The sequence below is a fragment of the Bos grunniens genome, chromosome 13 (genome assembly GCF_055505025.1).
Source record: "Bos grunniens cultivar Pamir isolate PY7600 chromosome 13, Bosgru_T2T1.0, whole genome shotgun sequence".
NCBI lineage: Eukaryota > Metazoa > Chordata > Mammalia > Artiodactyla > Bovidae > Bos > Bos grunniens.
Window position 1 is genome coordinate 62,624,765 of NC_141177.1, and position 25,422 is coordinate 62,650,186.

Here is a 25,422-nt window from a genome sequence, read left to right on the forward strand (position 1 = left end):
TGCAAACAATGGTTGTCCTGAGCCCAGCGATGGGCTCCTCTGGGGGAGCACCACTCCTTTCCTCTAACCCCTTCATCCTGCAGTCCCTTCTCCGAAGAGCTGAGACAGACATAAGAATGAAGTCTCAAGGCTTTCCTTCACTATGTTATGATGTACCTATTGAAATAGTATAAATATAAATGAACAGTCAGTCATCAGGAAGAACTTCTGGAGCTGTGAGGGACACTTACAAAAGGAATAGTCATGGCTGGCAAAGTGTCAAGGAAAGATTTGTGAAAGGCGGAATCTACCCGATTGTGTTGGACCTGATGTGGAGGAAAACCATGGGAACACAGAAGGAGGCATGCCTGAGAAAAAAGAGAGGAGACTGGGCCGGGGATACCATATGCACATACTGGGTCCATTCTAAAGGATACGGAGCACAGAAAGAAAGAAAAGGTGGCTTTCATACCCCTGCTGTGGTTGCCACCTGGCTAGGACGATTTCCAACTAATGAGTGAGGTGAAATCCAACATGCTTCCACACAGACAGAAGCCTAAGCAGTACTTTGTAATGATGATCAAAAATATGTATTGTATTAATTACCAAAACGAAATGATCGCCCTAATTCACGAATATAAAATCAATATATGGTATGAAAGATTTCTCTTTGTAATAAATGTAACTAAATAATAATAGGCATTCTTTTAATACAATAGGAATATAGGTCTTTAAAGTTGCTATTAAATGTCCAGAGGAATTGGGAGGAATATGGGAGCTCAATGTGACTTGATAGGAAGACATATGTCAAATCAGTATAATTTAATAGTAAAGTTTTTTCTAGTAATGTAAACTTGTTACTATAAGAGATGAGAAATGTAAATATGAGTGAAGCAAATAATAAAGGCAAAATCCAATGCATCAAACCCTTCACATGGCACTGTTGAAAAAAGACAACTTGCTCAAAATGGAGTCACTTGTGCTAAGCATCATGACAGTAAACTAAGACCTTAACACCTAATTTAATTGCAGTTTCAACTTTCCTCAGGAATGTAATCTTAACCAGTCAGCACTAGAGAAATTATCTGTCCAACAGAACCCCTCCATCCTTCTTAGGAGGGGACCTTCCCTGAAACAATGCTTTTTTTTTTTTTTTTTTGGCTAATAATTTCCTTTACCTGCCCCCTTTCTGCCTTTGAAAACCTTTTTTGTTTCTATAACTTGGCAGAATTCCTTTCTATCTCCTACATGGGATGCTGCTGAACTCATGAATTGTTCAACAAAGCAATTTGATCTTTAAATTTCCTCAGTTGAAGTTTTGTTATTTAACAGTACAGACCATATAGCCCAGTGTTACATTCAATAGAGTACTGGAAAATATTCTTCTAAGAACTTTAAGCACTGTATTTCAGTAAGTTTCCATATTTAAATATAAGAATAAATCATTGTGATATTTTCTGCATGTATTTTATTAGGCAGGCTTTTCTGCATTATTAGAGAAGGGTTCTAAATTATAAAGTTAGCTCCGGTTTCAGATAAAACATGAACTATGCAGCCACGAGCTATTCAGACAAATGAGGCCTTTGATATTCTGGTCAGGCATTGTCCATCAGTGTGGGGCACTTCACCAAAGCCCATGTGTGAGAAAACAGCAACAGCCCAAAAATCATGTCTTCAGAGTAAGCTTTCTTGGAATTCTAAAGAGATTCTTGAACACACATGTGTGTACATACATGTAGGCATGCATGTATGCACACACATACATACACACACACATACACACACCCCACCTTTTTGCTGCTGCTGTAACTTGCCAGAGTCAAAGTATGTGAACCAAGTCTCATTAATATTAATATATACTTTGTTACTTTGCTCCCCAAACACTGTCACTCTGTTAAACTAAATTAAAGCCCTGTCAGAAACATCTAATTAATCCACAGTAAGAAAATGTATTACTGTGTCATAGTTAATAAGTGGTTCAATGTAATCATACCTTGATCATTCGCCTGAGCAGTCCTGTCCTTTGTATGCTGTACTTAGGACCAGAATGTTTCACATTAATTTCTTTAATGATCGTTCATATATTTATTACAATGGATAGCTACTCTTCTTTCAGATGCACAAATCATCTAGATTCTTTCAGTGAGGAGGATAGGCAAGGAAATACCCAAATAGAGTGAAGAAACCTGTGGGTTTTAGACTAACTTACCACAGAGAATTTCTGAGAGTCAGTTACAACCTGTGTTACAACCTGTTGTATGATGCTGAGCTCAAAGCTGGTTCCTGTGCCCAGTTTACCAAATTCCACAAAACATCTGAACCACAAGCAGCATCGCCCTCCGATGGGAGGAGGCCTTCCAGGGCCAGGGCAGCAGAGTTGTGATAAACTCCCTTTGGCCATGTGCTGCCTGTAGGAAACTTCACGAAGCTCAGAGGCATCACCAACTGAAATCTTACCTTAATGAGGATCTGAATGGACCCCGTGGCTTTTGTGGATATGAAATACCAGAAGCTCATGGTGCAGGAAGCGCTGGATTCTTGCCACAGGCCACTCTTGAGATGTGCTTCTTCGCCCCGTAGGCCTACTGGAGTAGCTTCCAGATACAGGAAGTGCCCTGGGAACAAGATGAGATTCAGATCATGCCAAAATAACAGGGAGAGGATCATTTTAGTTTTCCTATCGTTGGGTTTTTAATTACATTTCATAGGATCTCAACTGCCAAAGGTATTTCTACTTGAAAGAGAAAGGAAATCTAATAGCCTTGCCTCCAGCTCGCTGACAGAACAATTTCCAACTGTCTGTGCTTTTAGCAAAGTACTTCACAGTGTGCAGATGAACTGATCTGACAGAATATTTATGCCATGGACTCAATGAGACAGTTACAGAAATCATTTCATGGACTCCCCAAACTATCCAGTTACTGTGAAACAATGCAAAGATTGTCTACGAAATATAAATAAAGAAATATGACATGCTTTCAAAAAGTCAGTCACCTTTTGAGTGCACAAATAAAATGCTGAGAATGTTAATATACAACATACAAGGCAAGATACTGAGTTTTTGGCTTGTTTATCCAAATGTCCAAAACATTTTACGTATGTAGAGCTGAGTGTTAGAATGGGACTCGGGCCTTCCTTTCTCTGGCATGGTTGGCCCAGCTTGGAGAGCTCTGTTTTATCATGTGCTGTGTGCTTAGTCTCTCAGTCATGTCTGACTCTGCGACCCCATGGACTATAGCCCACCAGTCTCCTCTGTCCTTGGGGATTCTCCTGGAAAGCATTCCGGAGCGGGTTGCTCTGCCCTCCTCCAAGGGATCTTTCTGACCCAGGGATCGAACCCAGGTCTCCTGCATTGCAGGCAGGCTCTTCAGGGAAGCCACCAGGGAAGCCCCTGTTTTATCATAGGCCTGTGAAACTTCAATATTTAAACACCTTTATTCTACTCTGTAACAGCCAGGAATTCAAGATCCCTTCTTTATTCTGCTAATGTCTTTTGCCCCTTGACCAAAGAATATGAGAAATAGGTTCAGCTCACCGTAAAAATGAGCCATTCCAAGCACCCTTCACAGAGATGATCTTACAGCTACGTCTGCACAGCACCTTTAGGGCTTTCTACTGCCCCAAATACAGATCATCTCCCTTGATCCTGACAACTCCAGGGCAAATTTTATTATCTCCATTGGACAGAGGAGAGATTTGAGAATCTGAAAAGCTACATGACTTGCTACTGATCAAATGAATGGTAGAATTCAAGGTTGATTACAAATGTGTCATTTCGAAAAGGTACCCGAGGGCAGCCTATGTTATCATCTATCTACAATTATCAAAGCAATATTCAGTTTTAATTACTCACTGTTATATGTTACATAGTGTCCCCCCAAAAGATGTGAAAGTCCTAATTTCTGTCCCAGTTAATGTGAGCTTCTTTGGAAATAGGGTTTTTGCTGATGATTAAGTTGAAATAAAGTCATGAAGGTGGCCTCTAGTCCAATAAGATTATTGTAATGAAAAGGGAAAATTTAGACACATACATAGAGGGAAGACAACGCAAAGACAGAAAGAGACTTCCACCTACAAGCCAAGTAGCATCTGAAGCTACCAGAAGCTAGTGAGAGGCAAGAAATAGATTATTCTTCTTCAAAATCCTCAACAGGAACCAACAGCCCTACTGACACCGTGATTTCAAATTTCTAGCCCCCAAACTGTGAGACAATAAATGTCTGCTTTTAACACCACCCCGCTGAGGCTGTCTGCTATGCAGTGCTGGGAGACAAAGGTACTCATTAAATGTTTGACTTAGTTGCCCTGACACCACGGTGGTCTCTCTGATGCTCTCGGCAAAGACAATGTGATGCTCACTGTGAACAAAAGTAGAGTAACTGGAACAACCTGATAACCTACCATTTTCATTTCCAAGTGTGTGGTCTCTGGGAGGTCTTAGGCTTTGTGGAGAGCCGACCCCCAAAACCCAATCAAAGTTTTCAGCCAAGGAGTTTTGCCAACCACACCAGCCTTTTTCAAAAGTACAGGAGCCACCGCATTCATTTTCATCAGTATAGTCTCCGCAGTCATCTACAAAATTACAGCTCTGCTCCGGTTTAAAACATCTGCCATTCTGACATTCCCGATAGCCAAGTGGACAGTAACCTAAAAAACAAACAAACAAAAAGGATGAGGAAACACTCCCGCCACGTTTATGAGGTTAAAAAGTAGGAAGAGTAGATTCCCTTTAATATGTAAAGAAACATAATGTTCTTAGGAGTTTGGGGTATCTGACCCCTGCCTCTCTCTCCCCTAATCTCTCCAGGGTTCTGGTCTATAGCTTATTCACAAGCATCATTCAAAATGAAAACAATCAATCATTTTATTGATCTAGGAGTGTACTCCAATCGTCCTCAAATGCAGCATGTCCTGTGAGCTATCCTCAAAGAGATAAATTAGATCTGAAAACCAAAGAGAGGCTTTCTATTTTTAATCCTGAAACAAGATCTTCAGGGTAGTAAGAACTTATGTAACATGGGGTATTTGAAGGTACATCAGTATCCACGCACTCCATTATTTATCAGAAGCCAAACATATCATACTTCCTCAGAAGCAGGGGCATGAATATACAACTAATATTTAACCTTCCAACAGATTTTTTTCCTCCAAAATGCTTATTTATTTCATAGTTGTTTGGAATTTAAGGTGCAATTTTCCTACAAAGCAGTGTGGCCCATAAAGACTTTTCTATAAACTTTAAGACAAAGCATGATGATTTTAAATGTCTGAGTTTGAACTGATGCTGATAACTCATCACTTATGTGACTTGGATCATTCCTATATTTGATGAGTTTTAGTCTACTGATCAAAAAAGAGAAAAAAATAATAGTAAAAAGTTAAACTAATTAGAGAGACTTGTTTATACTGGGGATCCTCAATCTCTGGGATCTAATGCCTGATGATCTGAGGTGGAGCTGATGTAATAAGAATAGAAATAATGTGTACAATAAATGTAATGGCTTGAATTATCAGGAAACTATACCCCCACCCTCACATCACAGAAAAAATTATCTTTCACAAAACTGTTCCCTTGTGCCAAAAAGGTTGGGGACCTCTGGTTTCTGTCACTAGAGTAGTGCTTGAACCTTCACAGGCAATCAGTAAATATTAGTCAAATGAATGAGTTAAAGTGTTTTGGAAATAATAAACCCGTTCAATAGGCACAGTCAAGTTATAAATATCCTGCTCCGATATTTCAATAGAACATAACCACCGTGGTTGACAATATTTAAGTAGGAAAGGTTCTGATGTGGTGACGTCAGTTTCCCATTTGCTTTGTGACTCTATAGTACCTGAATTTTTGTTTTCCTTCCTCCTCAGTTGGCCAGTTAGGGGAGCTGGTAATACCACTTCCTACTTCATTTTTAGATGGGAGTTTCCATGGCCTGAGAGAGTGGCTGGAGGTTGAGGACTGGTGTGGATTAGAGGAAGAAGGTGATTCAGACATTTCATGGAAGGTGTTCTGAGAATTGGAAATTGCTTTTGATAGAATCTCATAGAAAAGCTTTTAAGTTCTGGATCAGTCTCACATTTTAGAAAACAGATGGCTAAGAGGAAAGAAGTGGCAGGAGAGGAATGGAAGGCCATGTAGACATCGGTGGGGAAGAACTGGTGTTCTGAGAATTCCCAGCCACTTCGTGTGCTAAGCTCTTCTTGAACTGCACGTTCAAGATTGCCTAATTGAATGGCCTTTACATTTGCAATGCCTTTGAAACAAATTTCAACTCTGCATTCTGTCTCTAACAAAACTTTCTTGTCTTCTAGGTTAATTGCTAACATTTTCCTTTCTTGCAGTGTAAGATTAAACTATTTTCATTTAGGTGCCCAGTTCAGCTGGCAGATTGGAGGGTAAGACAAAAGACCTTTGCTGTTTCAATTACAGAGCTTGACTGAGAATTGTAACATTAAAGCATTTTTGAGCTACACAGAAATGGAGATCATTTACATTAACCCTCTCATTTATAGATGAGAAAACTGAGGATTATAGATGTTAAATGACTTGCTGAATTTTCAAGAGGAGCAATGCAATTTGGACCCAGGTCTGTTGTCTTCAGAATTATTTTTTAAGTCCATTGACTTGAAGGACAGTGGTAGGTCTACTATTGTAAGACACAAGATCACTGAGGGATGAAACACCAGTGTTGACTACCAGATGCATTATTTCTCATGGATCTGTTGAGAACCTGAGAAATTACTAGATCATTTGATTTTATATAATTGACATTTGTATTGATTCTGTCAATTTCAATTTGGGGAATAAAAGCAAATTTACTGGTTTTGAAGATATTTTTCTCCAAAGCAACTGGGTCAAGCTAAAATCTAATTCTTTTAAAACACACGAGAAGCTTTTAATTTTAATTAGATCCCATTTGTTTATTTTTGCTTTTATTTCCAATATTCTGGGAGGTGGGTCATAGAGGATCCTGCTGTGATTTATGTTGGAGAGTGTTTTATCCATGTTCTCCTCTAGGAGTTTTATAGTTTCTGGTCTTATGTTTAGATCTTTAATCCATGGGATCTAATTAAAATTAAAAGCTTCTGCACAACAAAAGAAACCATAAGCAAGGTGAAAAGACAGCCTTCAGAATGGGAGAAAATAATAGCAAATGAAGCAACTGACAAACAACTAATCTCAAAAATATACAAGCAACTCCTGCAGCTCAATTCCAGAAAAATAAACGACCCAATCAAAAAATGGGCCAAAGAACTAAATAGACATTTCTCCAAAGAAGACATATAGATGGCTAACAAACACATGCAAAGATACTCAACATCACTCATTATCAGAGAAATGCAAATCAAAACCACAATAAGGTACCATTTCACGCCAGTCAGAATGGCTGCGATCCAAAAGTCTACAAGCAATAAATGCTGGAGAGGGTGTGGAGAAAAGGGAACCCTCTTACACTGTTGGTGGGAACGCAAACTAGTACAGCCACTATGGAGAACAGTGTGGAGATTCCTTAAAAAACTGGAAATAGAACTGCCTTATGATCCAGCAATCCCACTGCTGGGCATACACACCGAGGAAACCAGAATTGAAAGAGACACGTGTACCCCAATGTTCATCGCAGCACTGTTTATAATAGCCAGGACGTGGAAGCAACCTAGATGTCCATCAGCAGATGAATGGATAAGAAAGCTGTGGTACATATACACAATGGAGTATTATTCAGCCATTAAAAAGAATACATTTGAATCAGTTCTAATGAGGTGGATGAAACTGGAGCCGATTATACAGAGCGAAGCCAGAAAGAAAAACACCAATACAGTATACTAATGCATATATATGGAATTTAGAAAGATGGTAACGATAACCCTGTATGCAAGATAGCAAAAGAGACACAGATGTATAGAACAGTCTTTTGGACTCTGTGGGAGAAGGGGTGGGGGATGATTTGGGAGAATGGCATTGAAACATGTATAATATCATATAAGAAATGAATCGCCAGTCCAGGTTCGATGCAGGATACAGGAAGCTTAGGGCTGGTGCGCTGGGATGACCCAGAGGGATGGTATGGGAGGGAGGTAGGAGAGGGGTTCAGGATGGGGAACACGTGTACACCCGTGGTGGATTCATGTTGATGTATGGAAAAACCAATATTGTAAAGTAATTAGCCTCTAATTAAAATAAATAAATTTAAATTAAAAAATAAAAATATTTTCATTTGTAAAAAAAAAAAAAAATCAAACACACAAGAAAATAATTTGGACATGTCTCTAAGTGGAAACATAAGGCAAAATATTATACAATCAATATAGCTAATATTTTAAGATAGCCACAATGTGAATCACTGTTTTACATCTATAAAACATAAATACCTGCATAATTTAAAATACAATAACTCAAATATAACACAAGATTAATTTTGAACAGAAAACTCTCTAGGTTAATAAAGAAAATTTCACTGCTATAATGTACTCTTATCCATAAAACAATAAGCAACGTTTTTTGGTAAATTCAAGGGAAGTTATCAACTAATATTATTTACTTATTTCTAAATTATTTTCCATGCCTATTGTTTTGTCCAAAGAAATCAGCTACCTAGAAGTATATATATCTTTAAATGATTTGATATTAAGGATCTAATGATATTATGCTCATTTTTACAGGAAAAAATACTGTTTAAATGAGGCAGTGACCCTCCTGATAGGCAGTTTAATTTTGTGTGCTGTGCTATGCTTAGTCGCTCAGTTGTTTCTGACTCTTTGTAACCCAATGGACTGTAGTCTGCCAGGATCCTTCATTCATGGGGATTTTCCAGGCAAGAACACTGGAGTGGGTTGCCATGCCCTCCTCCAAGGAACTTCCCAACCCAGGGATCAAACCTAGGTCTTCCACATTGCAGGCAGATTCTTTACCATCTGAGCAGTAGAGAAGCCCTTAATTTTGTCAGGAAGAACAAGTTATAAAATTTAAAAACCTCCCATGTAAACGTCAGAGACTCTGAAACTTAATATGCTTACGTTCAAAATCCGATTCTTCCCCTTCAAACTTACTCACTGAACAGTCTTCTCCATCTGTGTTAATGGCAACTCTATAACTCCAGTTTCTTGGAGAGAAAAAAGTCTTGTAAGGAGCTCTGTATTGGAAGTCTGACTCCACTTTTCAACGTATGACTTAATGACTGACAGCCTTTCCTCATGTGTTCTACACCCAAGAAATTTTCAAACCTTCTTGGTATGTATGTGGTGTCATCAGTCTTAGAGGTGATAAGATATATTCTAATTATAGGACTAACAATTGACAGAATTCACTGAACGATTACATATGATTTATGAGATAAAATATTACATATATTATTATTACAACCCCTAGAGCTTGGGACTATCCTCAGTTTCAAGGTAGACTGCTGTTCAAAATTTGGTTCAGATATTAAGACTGATAACACCACACCACACACCAGGCTTGCATTACTCACAAAATGAGGTTTTCTAAGAAAGCCCAGGTGCTCCCCCTGTTGGTAGAAGATCCCAAATATATCAGCCCCTACCTGTGCACAGCAATCTTCATCCAGGTCCTATCCCCTAACCTGCATAACACTCTCCCCAGTTTCCTTTTCTCATTCTCTAAATAATAATAATATATCCATATATAATACTGTTGCAATAATATATAATATTTTATCTCATAACTCATATATAATCTTTCAGTGAATTCTGTCAATTTTCAATCCTACTCTGTTACGAGAGGTGATGTTACTACTACTTTTGGGTCAAGCCACTATCATTTTCAGTGTGTGATTTTATTACAACACTTTCCTTCCTGATCTCCGTACCCTACCACTTCCCATTAAGCAATAAAGAATGATGGTGACGTAAGCTGTTATATATGGAAGGGATAAACAACAAAGTCCTACTGTATAACGCAGGGAACTGTATTCAATATCCTATGATAAACCATAATGGAAAAGAATATTAAAAAGAATGCAATGTATATATATACACACACATATATAAATCACTTTACAGCAGAAAATTAACACAGTATAAATCAACTATACTTCAATAAAAATACTTACCTAGAAAAACCATGGAGATATTTTATATAAATTGAATGTCACTTCTCTGTCCCAAATGCTACAATATTTAAATACTATTCCCCATTACAAGGAACTAGGTCTTCTTGGGAAAACGGTCTATTTGGGGCTAAGGAAAAGAAGGTTCAAGATGAGCCTGGGAATTTTTTGTGTGTGCCAAAAATTTTAAAAGTGCTCAAAAAAATTACATCATTATGATGAAAGTCTGAATTACTGGTCAAATCAGAAATAATTTCAACATCAAAATAAGTAATAAGAGGACTTTGGCTCTTACCACACATATAAGAAAGAGTAAGAAGGTACAAAATTATTCTCCAGCCATAAGCAACTAGAAACCTGGGGAAAATCTATGCCTGATGTTTATGCTCTCTGAAACTGTTTACACTATAAACAGGAGAAGCATCAGCTCATAACAACCTCAAGGCCTAGCTGACAGTTCCAGACCAGGTCCTGAATGTCAGGAGATGCCTTTCTTTATCTCACTTTGCAATTCTGTTTACATGGCAAGAGAGTTCAGTGGAGCCACCAAACCTTCTGGGTGATATGAGGCTAGAAAATAAAACCCTTCTGGTTGTCTTTGCAGTAGGTAAAACATGGCAGACCATTTGCTTTGGGAGATGCTAAAAGATTTCAAAGGCCTTCCTATTGGTTATTTTTATGCCTCTTGATATTTCCCTTTAGTAGTTTTCAGCAAAAACTTGAAAATATCAAGGTTTGTGGGATCTACTTTAATGTTATTAGCATGAAGGAGATAATATGTGGGAAAAAGTTCCATAAAATAGTTAGTGGTGGCTTTAAAGAATTGACAAACGGAAGACAACAACAACAAAAGTAGAGGGACTGTGATTTGCAATAAGAAATAAGGAGCAACATGGAGCGAAGTCTAGGCGGAAAAAAGGCCTCCAGGTTTTAAGGAGAAAGACCTAACGTGGCTCCAACTGGCTGTGACTGCAGTACTGCTGAGGCCCTCGCTGAGAAGAGCAGCGTTCTGTACTTCTGTGCTTCCTGGGCAAGGCTTACTAGCCAAAGGCTCACTCAGCCCTCAACTGGGAACAAACTGCCAGCTGGACAAAATATAAAATATTTTGCCTGCAGGCTCCCACTTCTTCATTCCAAATAGTAGCAATCCAAATATTCAAAGAGCACTTTCTAACAGTCTTGATCAGAACGATGAAATTTACACAACACAGTTACCACTCATGTTCATTCAAAATACACTGTCAGAAAGAACAGTTCATGCCTCACCTCTTACTCAATTTTAATACTGAACATTTGAGAAATATTACGTTAACATTACATGCTCACCTTCAATTAACTCTCTCTTAGAAGAACACTTAAATAATTACAAAGGAACCTGTAAAGATACATGTTTTTAATTCTGACTTGGAGAACATTTCTAATGTCTTGGTGGTGAACGATTTATATATCTTGATTTTGAGGGTATCATACTTAGTAACACAAAGTAATGAGTTAGATCACTAAGCATCTCTGTTTTCTGAAGTCTTATTTTTGCTGTCAAGAAATGTAAAACAATTCTTTATTGTCCTTCAGAGTACCTAGTAGAGGCTCCAAGTATTTAAGGAGAATTATTTTTATCTAAGACATTGCAAATGGAGCTGTTGCCATAAGACGAAGCTAGAGCTACAAGTCCAACCTACGGTTAAATCTCAAGCTCGAAATCACTTTAGGAAAATTGTATTTTGTACTTCTATGCAGTCAAATTTTTCCTTCCTTCCTTTTATGGCTTTTGACAATCCCATACTAAATAAAAGCCTTCCATATGCTTTCCAGGACTGTATGATTACTATATGATTTCATTTTTAAAAAGATTTCAAACCTTTGATGCACCTGAAATTTACTTTGGCTGCAAATGAACAATAAGATTTTTAGAGTGAAAAAGAGGAATATATTCACAGGCACACATACATGTGTGCTGGTGTATTTATTGACTGTCTCTGGAAAGATACATAAGCAGTGAACAATTCCTCTGGAAATAGAAACAAAGACTAAAGTCAAAAGAAAAATTTTAATTTCTGCTCCTTTTTGGTAATACTGTGTGCGTGTAATGAAATGAAAGTTTGCTTTATTTTAAAAAGAAATTGGTGAGAACAAAGGCCTGAACACACCAGGGCCTCATCCCAGGTTAAAGAAAGGGCTATAGTTGTAAAGTTATATTATAATTGGGAAATCCCAAACAGACTGCAGTTCCTCTAAAGAGTATTAGCCTGGAATGAGTGGCAAGAATGTTGACAATTTTCTGGACACCACGGTTTATGGGGAAGTGGGAGACTGAACACACTCTACTCCATATGGCTATGGAAGAAATGTTGAAATTAAGGGAATCCAATTTCCGTTTAAAAAAGGAGTTGTAAGGAATGAAATGCTCTACCATAGTCAGGGGAAAGGCCAAGTTTGCTAAGGTGACAGAGAATCAACTCAAGGTCTGTTCGCTGCTCACCTTTCCCGCCTCCTCTCTGATCATGCTCTTCCCCTCAACTTCCCACCATGAACCTACTGGCCTTCATCCAGCCCCTCCAACCACAGACACTTTACACAAGCTGGACCACCTACCTGCCTCAACAACTCTCCCTTTGAAAATCTTGCAGATTGAAGCTCAATCTCTACTTCCTGCAAGAAGCCATGAATGGTCAAATCCTTCTATTATAACCTCTTATCACACCAGGCAGCTTTTCTTCAACGGACTTTTCAGAACTCTGTGTTATATGTGTCTGCATGGTTATCGGCATGTGACTCTTTCCACCGCTAGTCAGAAGGGTCCACAGGGGACTGAAATCGACACACCTTAAAAGTGCTCACTATACGTTTGCTGGCTGAACAAAAAACTGAATGAGTGAATGAATGAATGAACTGAGTAAAACAGAGGAGAGCACAGTGATGACTGAGAGCTTCAAGAAGATAGTGCATGCTCAGTTGCTAAGTCGTGTCCGACTCCTTGCGACCCCATGAACTGTAGCCCACCAGGCTCCTCTGTTCATGGGATTTCCCAGGCAAGGATATTGGAGTGGATTCCCATTTTCTCCAGGGGATCTTCCTGACCCAGGGATCAAACCCACATCTCCTGCTTGGCAGGTGGATTCTTTACCACTGAGCCACCAGGGAAGCCCTCCTAGAAGATGGCTGAGTGGAAAATGACTTGCTATCCTGGTTGTTGGACAAGGATAACAGGCACGGGACTGTGTTTGAACTGATGAAATCTGAGATACCAAGACTGAGAAAATTATACAGAGTCAGTCACCTCAGACCTATTTTGCTGTGATGAAAATGTCAATTACTTCCAGGTTTTTCTCCTTTTGTTTTGGATAGTGACAGTAGCTATCCAGTTTGTTCAAAATATACATTTTCAATACCTTAAGCAAAGATTTACCTATTACTTATTTATAAGTAATTACTTATTTATAAGGCAGAATTTATTATAGTCACAATCCCAATTTAATACTACCTTTATATAATTTGATTCTATAACAAAGCAGTTTCCATTTGTAAACCCTATTGACCTGGTTAACAAAAATTCTATGTAATGAAACTGAGGCAATTATCTAATTCAAAGGGAAATATACAACAGACCATTTAAGCTAAATTCTATTAATAGGAAGCAAAGCAAATCCACAGGATTTGTGTGGCTAAATGCTGCTCCCATTTGTGCAGTGTATTATGTCTAAAATTAACTGGGATAAACCAAACCATGTTTGAATTTGCTTTAGTTTATGTATTTTTGACTTAGTATATATCATTCACAGTGAGTTGAGTGCAAAATCCTTTTAAAACAAGATTAAAATACAGGGTCCCTTTCCTTAAAATATGTATTGTCTACCTAGGGTGAAACTAGTTTTCAGTACTTTTGTATGTATGTCTGTGTGTATGTATGTTACATATGTGTTGCATAAGTCACCAATATTATATATATATATATGTATGTGTGTGTGTGCTTGTATAATTTTGTATATATACATATGACAGTATTAAATATATGAGCATGCAAATATATTAAAATATAGTTAAAATGAGTGAATAGCAATTTTAGAGTAAACGGCAAAATTAGTTATTTATCAATCACCTCCTATATGGTTTGCTTTGTGCTAGACATTTTATGAATATCATCTCTAATCCTCATGACAACATTATAAGAAACATTACCTCCATTTTCAAATGTGGTAACTAAGGATAAGAAGGCTAAAGTACAATTTTACACACGATCGGTGCTACTTTCTCAATTCGTCCCATCCTCTCCTTCCTCTGCTGTGTCCGCAAGTCTGTTCTCTACATCTGTGTCTCCATTCCACCCTTGCAATAGGTTCATCCGTACCATTTTTCTAGAGTCCACATATATGCATTAATGTACAATATTTGTTTTTCTCTTTCTTACTTCACTCTGTATAACAGGCTCTAGGTTCATCCACCTCACCACCACTGACTCAACTTGATTTCTTTTTACGACTAATATTTCATTGTATATAAGGTACATGTTATTGGTATTTTAATACTTTCTCTTCAGTAAGACTGCAGTGACCAAATGGTTAAACAGATGGAATCAAAAGATAAAGAGAGCCTAATACAATGAATCTAGTTACAAACTTAGAAGCACAATCTGGAATCAAGATTGCCAGGAGAAATACCAATAACCTCAGATATGCAGATGACACCACCATTATGGTAGAAAGTAAAGAAGAACTGAAGAACCTCTTGATGAAAGTAAAAGAGGAGAGTGAGAAAGTTGGCTTAAAGCTCAATATTCAGAAAACTAAGATCATGGCATCTGGTCCCATCACTTCAGGGAAAATAGATGGAGAAACAGTGAAAACAGTGGCAGACTTTATTTTGGGGGGCTCCAAAGTCACTGCAGATGGTGACTGCGGCCATGAAATTAAAAGATACTTACTCCTTGGAAGAAGAGTTGTGACCAACTTAGACAGCATATTAAAAATCAGATACATTACTTTGCCAACAAAGGTCCATCTAGTCAAGGCTATGGTTTTTCCAGTAGTCATGAATGGATGTGAGAGTTGGACTATAAAGAAAGCCAAGTGCTGAAGAATTGATGCTTTTGAACTGTGGTGTTGGAGAAAATTCCTGAGAGTCCCTTGGACTGCAAGGAGATCCAACCAGTCCATCCTAAAGGAAATCAGTTCTGAATGTTCGTTGGAAGGACTGATGTTGAAGCTGAAACTCAGTACTTTGGCCACCTAATGCGAAGAGCTGACTCATTTGAAAAGACCCTGATGCTGGGAAAGATTGAGGGCAGGAGGAGAAGGGGACAACAGAGGATGAGATGGTTGGATGGCATCACCGACTCAGTGGACATGAATTTGGGTAAACTCTGGGAGTTGGTAATGGATAGGCAGGCCAACTGTGCTGCAGTCCATGGGGTCGCAGAGAGTCAGACACGACTGAGTGACTGAACTGAACTGAGCTGAATACCACCCAGAAACAAACTAAAAAAAAAAATTCTTGATTGGCACATGGAAAAAGTAGCATGAATACATAAAAAGAGACCCACTAGGAGGCTATTATGTTTAGGGATGAAGTAGGTTCAGACTGACAGGTATGAGTATTAAGTAAGCAATGCCTGGAACATAGTGAATACTCAACCCCTATGAGCTGTCAACATTGTCATTAGAAGAGTAGCTGAGTTGATGGTGAAAAGTGGCTGAAATTGGGAAATATGTTAAAGAAAATAGGGCCACAGAAATTTTTGCTAGATTCAAAGGTAAATAATCAGTATGGGAAAAGTCAAGAACACTTTTAGGTTTTTGGTATGAAACACTGCCTGAATGATTTAACCATTTATTCAAGTCAGGGGAGGAGGAAAATTTGAGACAAAATAAACTTCTATTATTATTTGCAAGAAAAAGATAGATTAGTATCATAATAGATAATAATAGAAATACCATATTTTTATATAACATTAACATTCAGAAAACTAAGATCATGGCCTCTGGTCCCATCACTTCATGGGAAATAGATGGGGAAACAGTGGAAACAGTGGCTGACTTTATTTTTTTGGGCTCAGAAATCACTGAAGATGGTGATTGCAGCCATGAAATTAAAAGATGCTTACTCCTTGGAAGGAAAGCTATGACCAACCTAGATAGCATATTATAAAGCAGAGACATTACTTTGCTAACAAAGGTCCGTCTAGTCAAGGCTATGGTTTTTCCAATAGTCATGTATGGATGTGAAATTTGGACTGTGAAGAAAGCTGAGCACCGAAGAATTGATGCTTTTGAACTGTGGTGTTGGAGAAGACTCTTGAGAGTCCCTTGGACTGCAAGGAGATCCAACCGGTCCATTCTAAAGGAGATCAGTCCTGGGTGTTCTTTGGAAGGAATGATGCTAAAGCTGAAACTCCAGTACTTTGGCCACTTCATGCGAAGAGTTGACTCACTGGAAAAGACTCTGATGCTGGGAGGGATTGGGGGCAGGAGGAGAAGGGGACGCCAGAGGATGAGATGGCTGGATGGCATCACTGACTCGATGGACGTGAGTTTGAGTGAACTCTGGGAGTTGGTGATGGACAGGGAGGCCTGGCGTGCTGCGATTCATGGGGTCGCAAAGAGTCAGACACGACTGAGAGACTGAACTGAACTGAACATATATTATACTGTCCTCATCTCAATTCCTAGGGGGATTAGAGACCAGGATTCCTTTGTATAGATGAGAAAATTGAGCTGGAGGAGGTATAAATGGTTTCAACACCTATACATCCAGCAAGACATTATCACACTAAAGCACACATTGGCAAATATTAACTATCTGCTGTATTTAAGTGCTCTCTCTGGAGAAGGATAATGCTGAATTTTCCTTGAAATTTACTGACATATGGAACCACACCCACGATGTATTTAAAAAGAGAAGGGAGAAGAGTCATGCACTGAGTGAGACAAGATGAGAAGTGGAATGAAAGCTGAAAGAATTTAAGTAATGAAGGTAATCAAAGGTAAACAAACCACTTCCTCCAAAAGTACTTGAAAAATAAAAGGGAAAATAATGTACACACAAAGAAATCAACAGGAGAAAAAGTCTAGTTTTCTTTTTTTCAGATTGTCTGCTACAAAATCAAGGCACCGAAAATTTTTGATGAAAATATGCAAATGTCCGATAGTTTTAGGAATATGAATTACAGTTTTGGTGGAAGAAGGCTAACTGCTAATAGTTAACTAAGCATAGCAGGTAAATTCACCACGCGAAGATCCATTCATAGACCTTCAAAGTCTGGTCTCAATCACTTCTTTTAACCTTCCTGTACAAAAATTTTCCATTACTAAAACTGTTGTTAAAAATGACTTCACTTTCACAGTTTTTCTGAAATATAAATAAATGATCATAAGAAGCTTTAGAAAACATGGATCACTATGTAAATAACTATATAAAACCAAATTTAGGTGAACACATGCTTGGTTAAAAAAATAAAAACACTGTTTAATAGTCATCACTTTCATTATCGTAGCTTCCCTGATAGCTCAGATGGTAAAGAATCTGTCTCTGAGGCAGCAGACCTGGGTTTTATTCCTGGGTTGGGAAGATCCCTGGAGAAGGAAATGGCAACCCACTCTAGTATTCTTGCCTGGGAAATCCCATGGACAGAGGATCCTAGTGGGCTACAGTCCATGGGGTTGCAAGGGTCATACACAGCTGAGGGACTCTCATTTTCACATCATTATCATAACTAAAATTAATTGAATGTCAACCAACGCTGGGCATTTTATACATATTATCTCTAATTCTCACTACATTGAAAAATAATTATCTTGATTTTACATCAATATTAATTAACTAGTGCAAATTCACATTGGTATATGGCAGAGCTGGGATTTATACCCAAATGGATCTGACACTGTGGTTTGTGTTCTTTTTCATTATAACTCATTACATAAAATCCTAGGCCAAATGGAAAAACTAAGAAATAAGAAGCCAAGACTACATCTCTGTCCTAACAGAGTTTATAAATAACAACAATGCATACATTTATACTAGAGGTTAGCTGAGAATATAATTCAGTATATGATGGGAGAACTGAATGGCATAAGTGAAGTCTAAGAAAGATGAGCGATATCAGCAGATGTAACACTGGGGTCACCGGTGATGACTCCAGAGAGGAGTTGAGTACTTAACTACCATAAAAAGAAGAGTAGAATTCATGGAAGAAACACTGAGAATGGAAAATGTCTTTCCAGCAATCAACAAGTGGTATGAATAATAATACGTACAATTCACAGCATGCTTGTGGATAAGAAATAAATCAACTTTGAGATCCAAACTAATATTATTATAACATTGATAATTTACAAAGCACTTTCATATGTGTATGTACCTATAGAAACATATATATACATGTACGTATCAGTTCAGTTAAGTTCAGTCGCTCAGTCGTGTCCGACTCTTTGTGACCCCATGGACTGCAGCACGCCAGGCCTCCCTATCCATCATCAGCTCCTGGAGCTTACTCAAACTCATGTCCATTGAGTCGGTGATGCCATCTAACCATCTTATCCTCTGTCATCCCTTTCTCCTCCCACCTTCAGTCTTCCCCAGCATCAGGGTCTTTTCAAATGAGTCAGCTCTTCACAAGAGGTGGCCAAAGTACTGGAGTTTCAGCTTCAACATCAGTATTTCCAATGAACATTCAGAACTGATTTCCTTTAGGATGGACTGGTTGGATCTCCTTGCAGTCCAAGGGACTCGCAAGAGTCTTCTCCAACACCACAGTTCAAAAGCATCAATTCTTCAGCGCTCAGTTTTCTTCACAGTCCAAGTCTCACACCCATACATGACCACTGGAAAAACCATAGCCTTGACTAGACGAACTTTTGTTGGCAAAGTAATGTCTCTGCTTTTGAATATGCTGTCTAGGCTGGTCATAACTCTTCTTCCAAGGAGTAAGTGTCTTTTAATTTCATGGCCGGAGTCACCATCTGCAGTGACTTTGGAGCCCCCAAAATAAAGTCTGCCACTGTTTTCACTGTTTCTCCATCTATTTTCCATGAAGTGATGGGACCAGATGCTATGATCTTAGTTTTCTGAATGTTGAGCTTTAAGCCAACTTTTTCACTCTCCTCTTTCACTTTCATCAAGAGGTTCTTTAGTTCTATACACACATGTATATAAGATTATACTTGTTTTGCATCAAGCCTTAAGAACAATCATGTAGAGAGTAAATCAGTCAAAACGGGGTCAGAACTCAAATGTATGTCCTCCTACTCTGAAATTCATATATGGACTTTAGTACAGATATGATCATAGGGGATTCTCATCTGTCTGCTTCATGGTCAGAACACTTCCTCTGAATTTAATGGAATTGAGTCTAAACTTCTGAGCACATCATTCAAAGACATTCACATGCCATATCCAGACCAACTTTATAAATCATTATCTCAAATTTTCATTATTACATCATCTCCCTTTCATTCAAACCAGGTATCTGTTCATCCTTCTAAACACACACGTACTGAGACTTTCCTGGCAGTTCCGCAAATAAGACTCTGCTACCACTGCAGGGGTGCAGGTTTGATCCCTGGTCTGGGAACTAAGATCTCGCATGCTGCAAGATGTGGTCAGTAAATAAACGAATAATAAACACTCACATGGATCTTTATGTTCCTGAGTCCTTAATCATGCTCTTCCTAGTTTTAAGTATATCTCTATCCAAAGAAAATCTACAGTTCCATTAGATCAAACTTATCCCACTTTACTAGATCCCTCATTCTTTAGGAAAAATGATAAAGATAAAGATGGGTGTGGTAGTCTAAACAATGACTCATCATAATGTTCCTGCCCAAATCTCTGGGGGGAACCTGTGAAATGGTAATTTGTGTGTGGAGTGGGGCGGGGGGCGGGGGTGGAGGGGGGTGGATCGGTGGGTGGTGTGGGTATGATTTTGGTGAATGTGATTAAAGGTAGCCATCATTTATCTTGGCATCACTAGAGCCTAGAACATCTTCATATATAATATCCACTCAAGAAACATGCTGAATAGAACCAAAGTGGAATACCCGTCTAAGAAGTCTGAATTTTATCTTTTAGCTTAGGAAAGCCATTGAGTAATTCTCGGCAGAGAAGCAATGTGATCAGAGTATGGTTCTAGAAGGTTTAATCTTTTTAAATTGAACAATGACCTGAAATCGGCAGTGACTAGAGGCAGTGAGACTAGTTAGGTTTCAATTAGTTAGTCTCTTTCATTTGACACTTAACATGTTAGGAAGCTGACACAGAGAGGTGAAGGGACTTATTTAAGGCTCTATTTTTAACTGTGAGCTGGCAAAGGGCTAAAACTCATTAAAAAAAATTCAAGTTCAATATTCTTCCCACTATATAGCATTGCTATTTGTGGTTCAGAGTGTGATGGTGAACTTTAATGCAGAATCCAGAAAGCATTATCACCTGCCAGACAGCACCCATTTTTCAAAGTATAATGTGTAATTAACCAGGGACAGCCTCCTTTGGTCCAGCTGAATTTCCAAGGAAGCACCAATTCAGAGGACTGACAATGGACATAAAACATGTAAAGCTACTCCTGTGTATCTATGCCTACAGTCATTTCTGGTTACATTCGGTCTCATAAGACTAATAATATTAAGAGTAATGAAGAACCAAGAATAACAATAATTACTGGAGGCATAAATATCAATAGAGATCATTTAGCCTAATAGGATTCTTTGAATCAAGGAGACACACATCTCAGGAGCCAATACCAGGTCCATCCTTTCAGTGAATGTGTTTGGGACAAAGAGATCACATACACCTGCATCAGGACATAATAAGAATTCACCACTTACTATCTATGTTCAAACCTTAGTCAATAAATTATCCAAATATTATAATTACAATAAAGCAACCTGTTGTGGGATATTATGATGGTTTTCAGAACAACCTAACAGGGATGCAGATGAACTAGATTGTATGTTTCAAATACACTGAGGCAAAATATAAAGATAATCTTTAAAATTGTTTAGATTCATTTTGAAGTCATCTATAATAAATGATATTCTTTTAAAATATGTATCTTTTTAAAATTTTATTTTCAATTGAAGGATAATTACTTTGCAATATTGTGCTGGTTTCTGCCATACACCAACATGAATCAGTTATACACATATGTATGTTGCCTCTCTCTCAAACCACCCCATCCCACTCCTCTAGGTTGTCACAGAGCATGCGTTTAAGTTCCCTGAGTCAAATAGCAAATTCCCACTGGCTATCTATTTTACATATGGTAATTTATATGTTTCCATACTACTCTCTCCATTTATCCCACCCTCTCCCTCCCCCACCCTCTGTGTCCAAAAGTCTGTTCTCTGTGTCTGCATCTCCATTGCTGCCTGCAAATAGGTTCTTCAGTACCATCTTTAAAATATGTATCTTAAATTGGGGGCCAATTCATGTGGTGTCTGGCAGGAAATGTACAATATATAGCCTCCTCTATATAAGCTTAAAGTCTTCCTTAAAGAATAAGACATTGATACACAAGACACAAAATAAGCAATAAAGACTGGTTGCTGATTACTGGTCCAAGGCAAGTCTTTTAGAGTAATTCTTGGGGCTGGACGGCTGCTGCCACCCAGTGGACATTAGTCTGGCCCTGCCTTTGATAAACCAAGTCCATGTGTTCTTGAGAAATTCCTGGAAGGTTTACCATGGTGCCAAGGTAGCCAAGGCTTCCTCTGTTATTGATCAAGGGGAAGATGTGCCTGTGACCTTTTGGTATCAGGAAGATACTACTGCAGAGCCAGATTAGGGTCTCTTTTGAGTATACCATCTCTACCTCAAAGGAGAAGACTGTGATGACTATAACCATCTTTATTGCTCATCTTAACCTGTTTTCCATACAATTGTTGGAGTGATATATCTGACCAGCAAATCTCATCATGTGTGTGTATACACTTCAATATAAATATTATTTACATGCTTCCTCAAATCACTTAAAAAATACATTACAACTTTAAAGAAAAGTTTGTAATTTCCACTAAAAACATACTTAGTGTTTCAGAAACTATACTAACTAGGTTTGTGATAACAAACAGAAAACAGAAATCAGCCTTTACCATTTCTGCTACTGGGCTTTGCCTCAATCTTCAAATTTTTTAAAGTTTTTTTTTTTTTTTAATGTGGATCATTTTTAAAGTCTTTATTAATTTGTTACAATATGGTTTCTGTTTTACGTTTTTGGATTTTTGGCCATGAGGCATGTGGGGTCTTAGCTCCCCAACCAGAGACTGAACTCACACCTCCTGCATTGGAAGGCAAAGTCTTAACCACCGGACTGCCAGGAGGTCCCAATCTTCAAATCTTCAATGTGAACACCTATCATGAAGAATATTACACTGAAATTTTTAATTTATCTGAAATTGGCAATAGTGTTAATATACATTGAAATCTGAGCTATATATTCTAGCTAGATCATACAGCATAATTTCCGGTATATTAAAATGTTCTCTGTATTATAAGAGAATGGATTTCTGTATCACTACTTTATTGTATTATGTATGCCATCTAAATAACTAAAGCACTAAAAGAAACAGTAGTATGTGTTTATATATGCAGTCTAAGTCATTGACAACATTTTAAAAAAGTAGCTAACTCATGCATGTATTTAAATGGACTTTCTTTGGAAAGACAATAAAGATGCCAAAATGAAAGCCCCTTCACAAATAGCTTCTCAAACAATTTCCAGTACAAACAATAATTTATGCTAACTGATCAGTAAAGAACTGCATTTCATTCAGTTCAATTGCTTTTGCACCATCCAACATGAGGGAGAAATAAGCTAGTCAGAAACTGCTTTGAATTGATAAATGTGTGTTCTACTATGAAAAGTGAAGTGAAAGTGTTAGTCACTCAGGTGTGTACTGACTCTTTGCAACCTCATGGACTTCTCTGTCTATGGAATTCTCCAGGCAAGAACACTAAAGTGGGTAGCCATCCCCTTCTCCAGGGGATCAAACCTTGGTCTCCTGCATTGCAGGCAGATTCTTTACCATCTGAGCCACCAGTGAAGTCCTGTGTTCTTGTATATTCAGTGCAAATCTAATCAAAATAAAATTCCAATTTTTCAATTTCCATATTGACCTATATATTTGCTCTGACATCTGGATCAGAGTCACAAAACTATGTGAAAATTGCCGAAGCGTCTAGGCTAATTGATATTCATAATTTTAAGAAAACATTGTGAATAATGTCCTGCCTGTAGATCCAAGGGCAATTAATTTAAAGTGAGGAATAATACCCAGGTGGCACCATGGTAAGGAATTGACCTGCAAATGCAGAGATGCAGGAGGTACGGATTTGATCCCTGGGTCAAGAAGATCTCCTGGAGGTGGCAACGACAATCCAATCCAGTATTCTTGCCTGGAGAATCCCACGGACAGAGGAGCCTGGAAGGGCTACAGTCCATGGAGTCTCAAAGAGTGAGACATGACTGAGCAACTGAACACAAGCACACACGAGGAATACCATATACTGAAGTGTGAGAAACTTAGAAGTCATTTTCTTTAACAATTTTTATAGAGATGTTTTCCCTTACAGTTTATCTTGTCATTCTTTTTTGGTGTGTATTTAGAATATCATGCAATGCAAGAAATAAGTCTTCTGGAAAAAATTGAGGTTAACTTTTATCTTTCTGTGGTCTCCTGAAAGAACATAAATTTCAGCAATGGCTTGGCTTTTTTCTCCCCCAAAAGTGTAAACTCATCTTTTCTAAGAATTTTAATCTTTAAAAGTCCACTTGAGAATAATCATTTGGCTAGGGGACTTTAATTCACAAGAATATTCCTTTTATCATCATCAATGATCTTACTTTAGTTTATTGATGAAGACTATAATCACAATGAAAAATATATAATTTGACTGGTAATTCAAGTCTTGAGCAACCTAATGATTGTATTAGAAATGAAAATAATCTTATATAGTCATTATATATAATCTCAATTATATATATATATATATACACACACACATATAAATGGAGTTTTAAAAGTTGACGACTACTTCAAGTAGCCCATGTCTCATCCTACATTCATTATATTGTCTTACTTTGTATACATTCACTTTCATCTATTTTGTCTAATAACTTCCAATATGTCTAAATAAGGCATTTATAATGTTAATTCTTGATTTTTCAATTTCAGTATAAACTCTTGTCTTCATCCTACGAAGAGTATGGATATAAGTCATGCTACTTCCTTCTCTAACACATACACTTCTCTCCCCCCACCATATATTCATGAACTGTTGTAATTTTTTGTTAAATCCATACTTAGTGTTCATATTATTGTAACTATACAAATACTGTTCTTGACTTAATTACATATACGTTTATAATAGTTAAATTCTTAATAATTATTTTCCTATACTTACCTATTTTTCTTCCACTTGAGTATATAAATGAGATATAAAATTCCTCTAAATAGTCAAATCTATGAATAACAGTTCACTTGTACATTTTCTTGGAGATATTGTTATTGCAAATTAGGCCTCCTAACCCAATATTGTCACCCTGCTTATTTAACTTATATGCAGAGTACATCATGAGAAACGCTGGGCTGGAAGAAGCACAAGCTGGAATCAAGATTGCTGGGAGAAATATCAATAACCTCAGATATGCAGATGACACCACCCTTATGGCAGAAAGTGAAGAGGAACTAAATAGTCTCTTGATGAAGGTGAAAGAGGAGAGTGAAAAAGTTGGCTTAAAGCTCAACATTCAGAAAATGAAGATCATGGCATCTGGTCCCATCATTTCATGGGAAATAGATGGGGAAACAGTGGAAACAGTGTCAGACTTTATTTTTGGGGGCTCCAAAATCACTGCAGATGGTGATTGCAGCCATGAAATTAAAAGACGCTTATTCCTTGGAAGGAAAGTTATGACCAACCTAGATAGCATATTCAAATGCAGAGACATTATTTTGCCAACAAAGATCCCTCTAGTCAAGGCTATGGTTTTTCCAGTAGTCATGTATGGATGCGAGAGTTGGACTGTGAAGAAGGCTGAGAGCCGAAGAATTGATGCTTTTGAACTGTGGTGTTGGAGAAGACTCTTGAGAGTCCCTTGGACTGCAAGAAGATGCAACAAGTCCATTCTAGAGGAGAGCAGCCCTGGGATTTCTTTGGAAGGAACGATGCTGAAGCTGAAACTCCAGTACTTTGGCCACCTCATGCGAAGAGTTGACTCATTGGAAAAGACTCTGATGCTGGGAGGGATTGGGGGCAAGAGGAGAAGGGGACAACAGAGGATGAGATGGCTGGATGGCATCACTGACTCGATGGACGTGAGTTTGGGTGAACTCCGGGAGTTGGTGATGGACAGGGAGGCTTGGCGTGCTGCGATTCATGGGGTCACAAAGAGTCA

General features: G+C 38.1%; 1 protein-coding gene across 12 annotated transcripts in view; it reads right to left on the reverse strand.

Moving 5' to 3' along the window:
- The window catches only part of MALRD1 (MAM and LDL receptor class A domain containing 1), a 754,524-nt gene that overhangs the window by 287,721 nt on the left and 441,381 nt on the right, over window positions 1–25,422 (reverse strand). For all 12 annotated transcript variants that reach the window (XM_086334563.1, XM_086334560.1, XM_086334554.1 and 9 more), the window contains 2 exons: window positions 4,381–4,626; window positions 2,437–2,594 (listed from right to left, as the gene is read on the reverse strand). In XM_086334563.1, coding sequence (XP_086190689.1) covers window positions 2,437–2,594; window positions 4,381–4,626 — 404 coding nt within the window. The remainder of the gene's footprint in view (window positions 1–2,436; window positions 2,595–4,380; window positions 4,627–25,422) is intronic.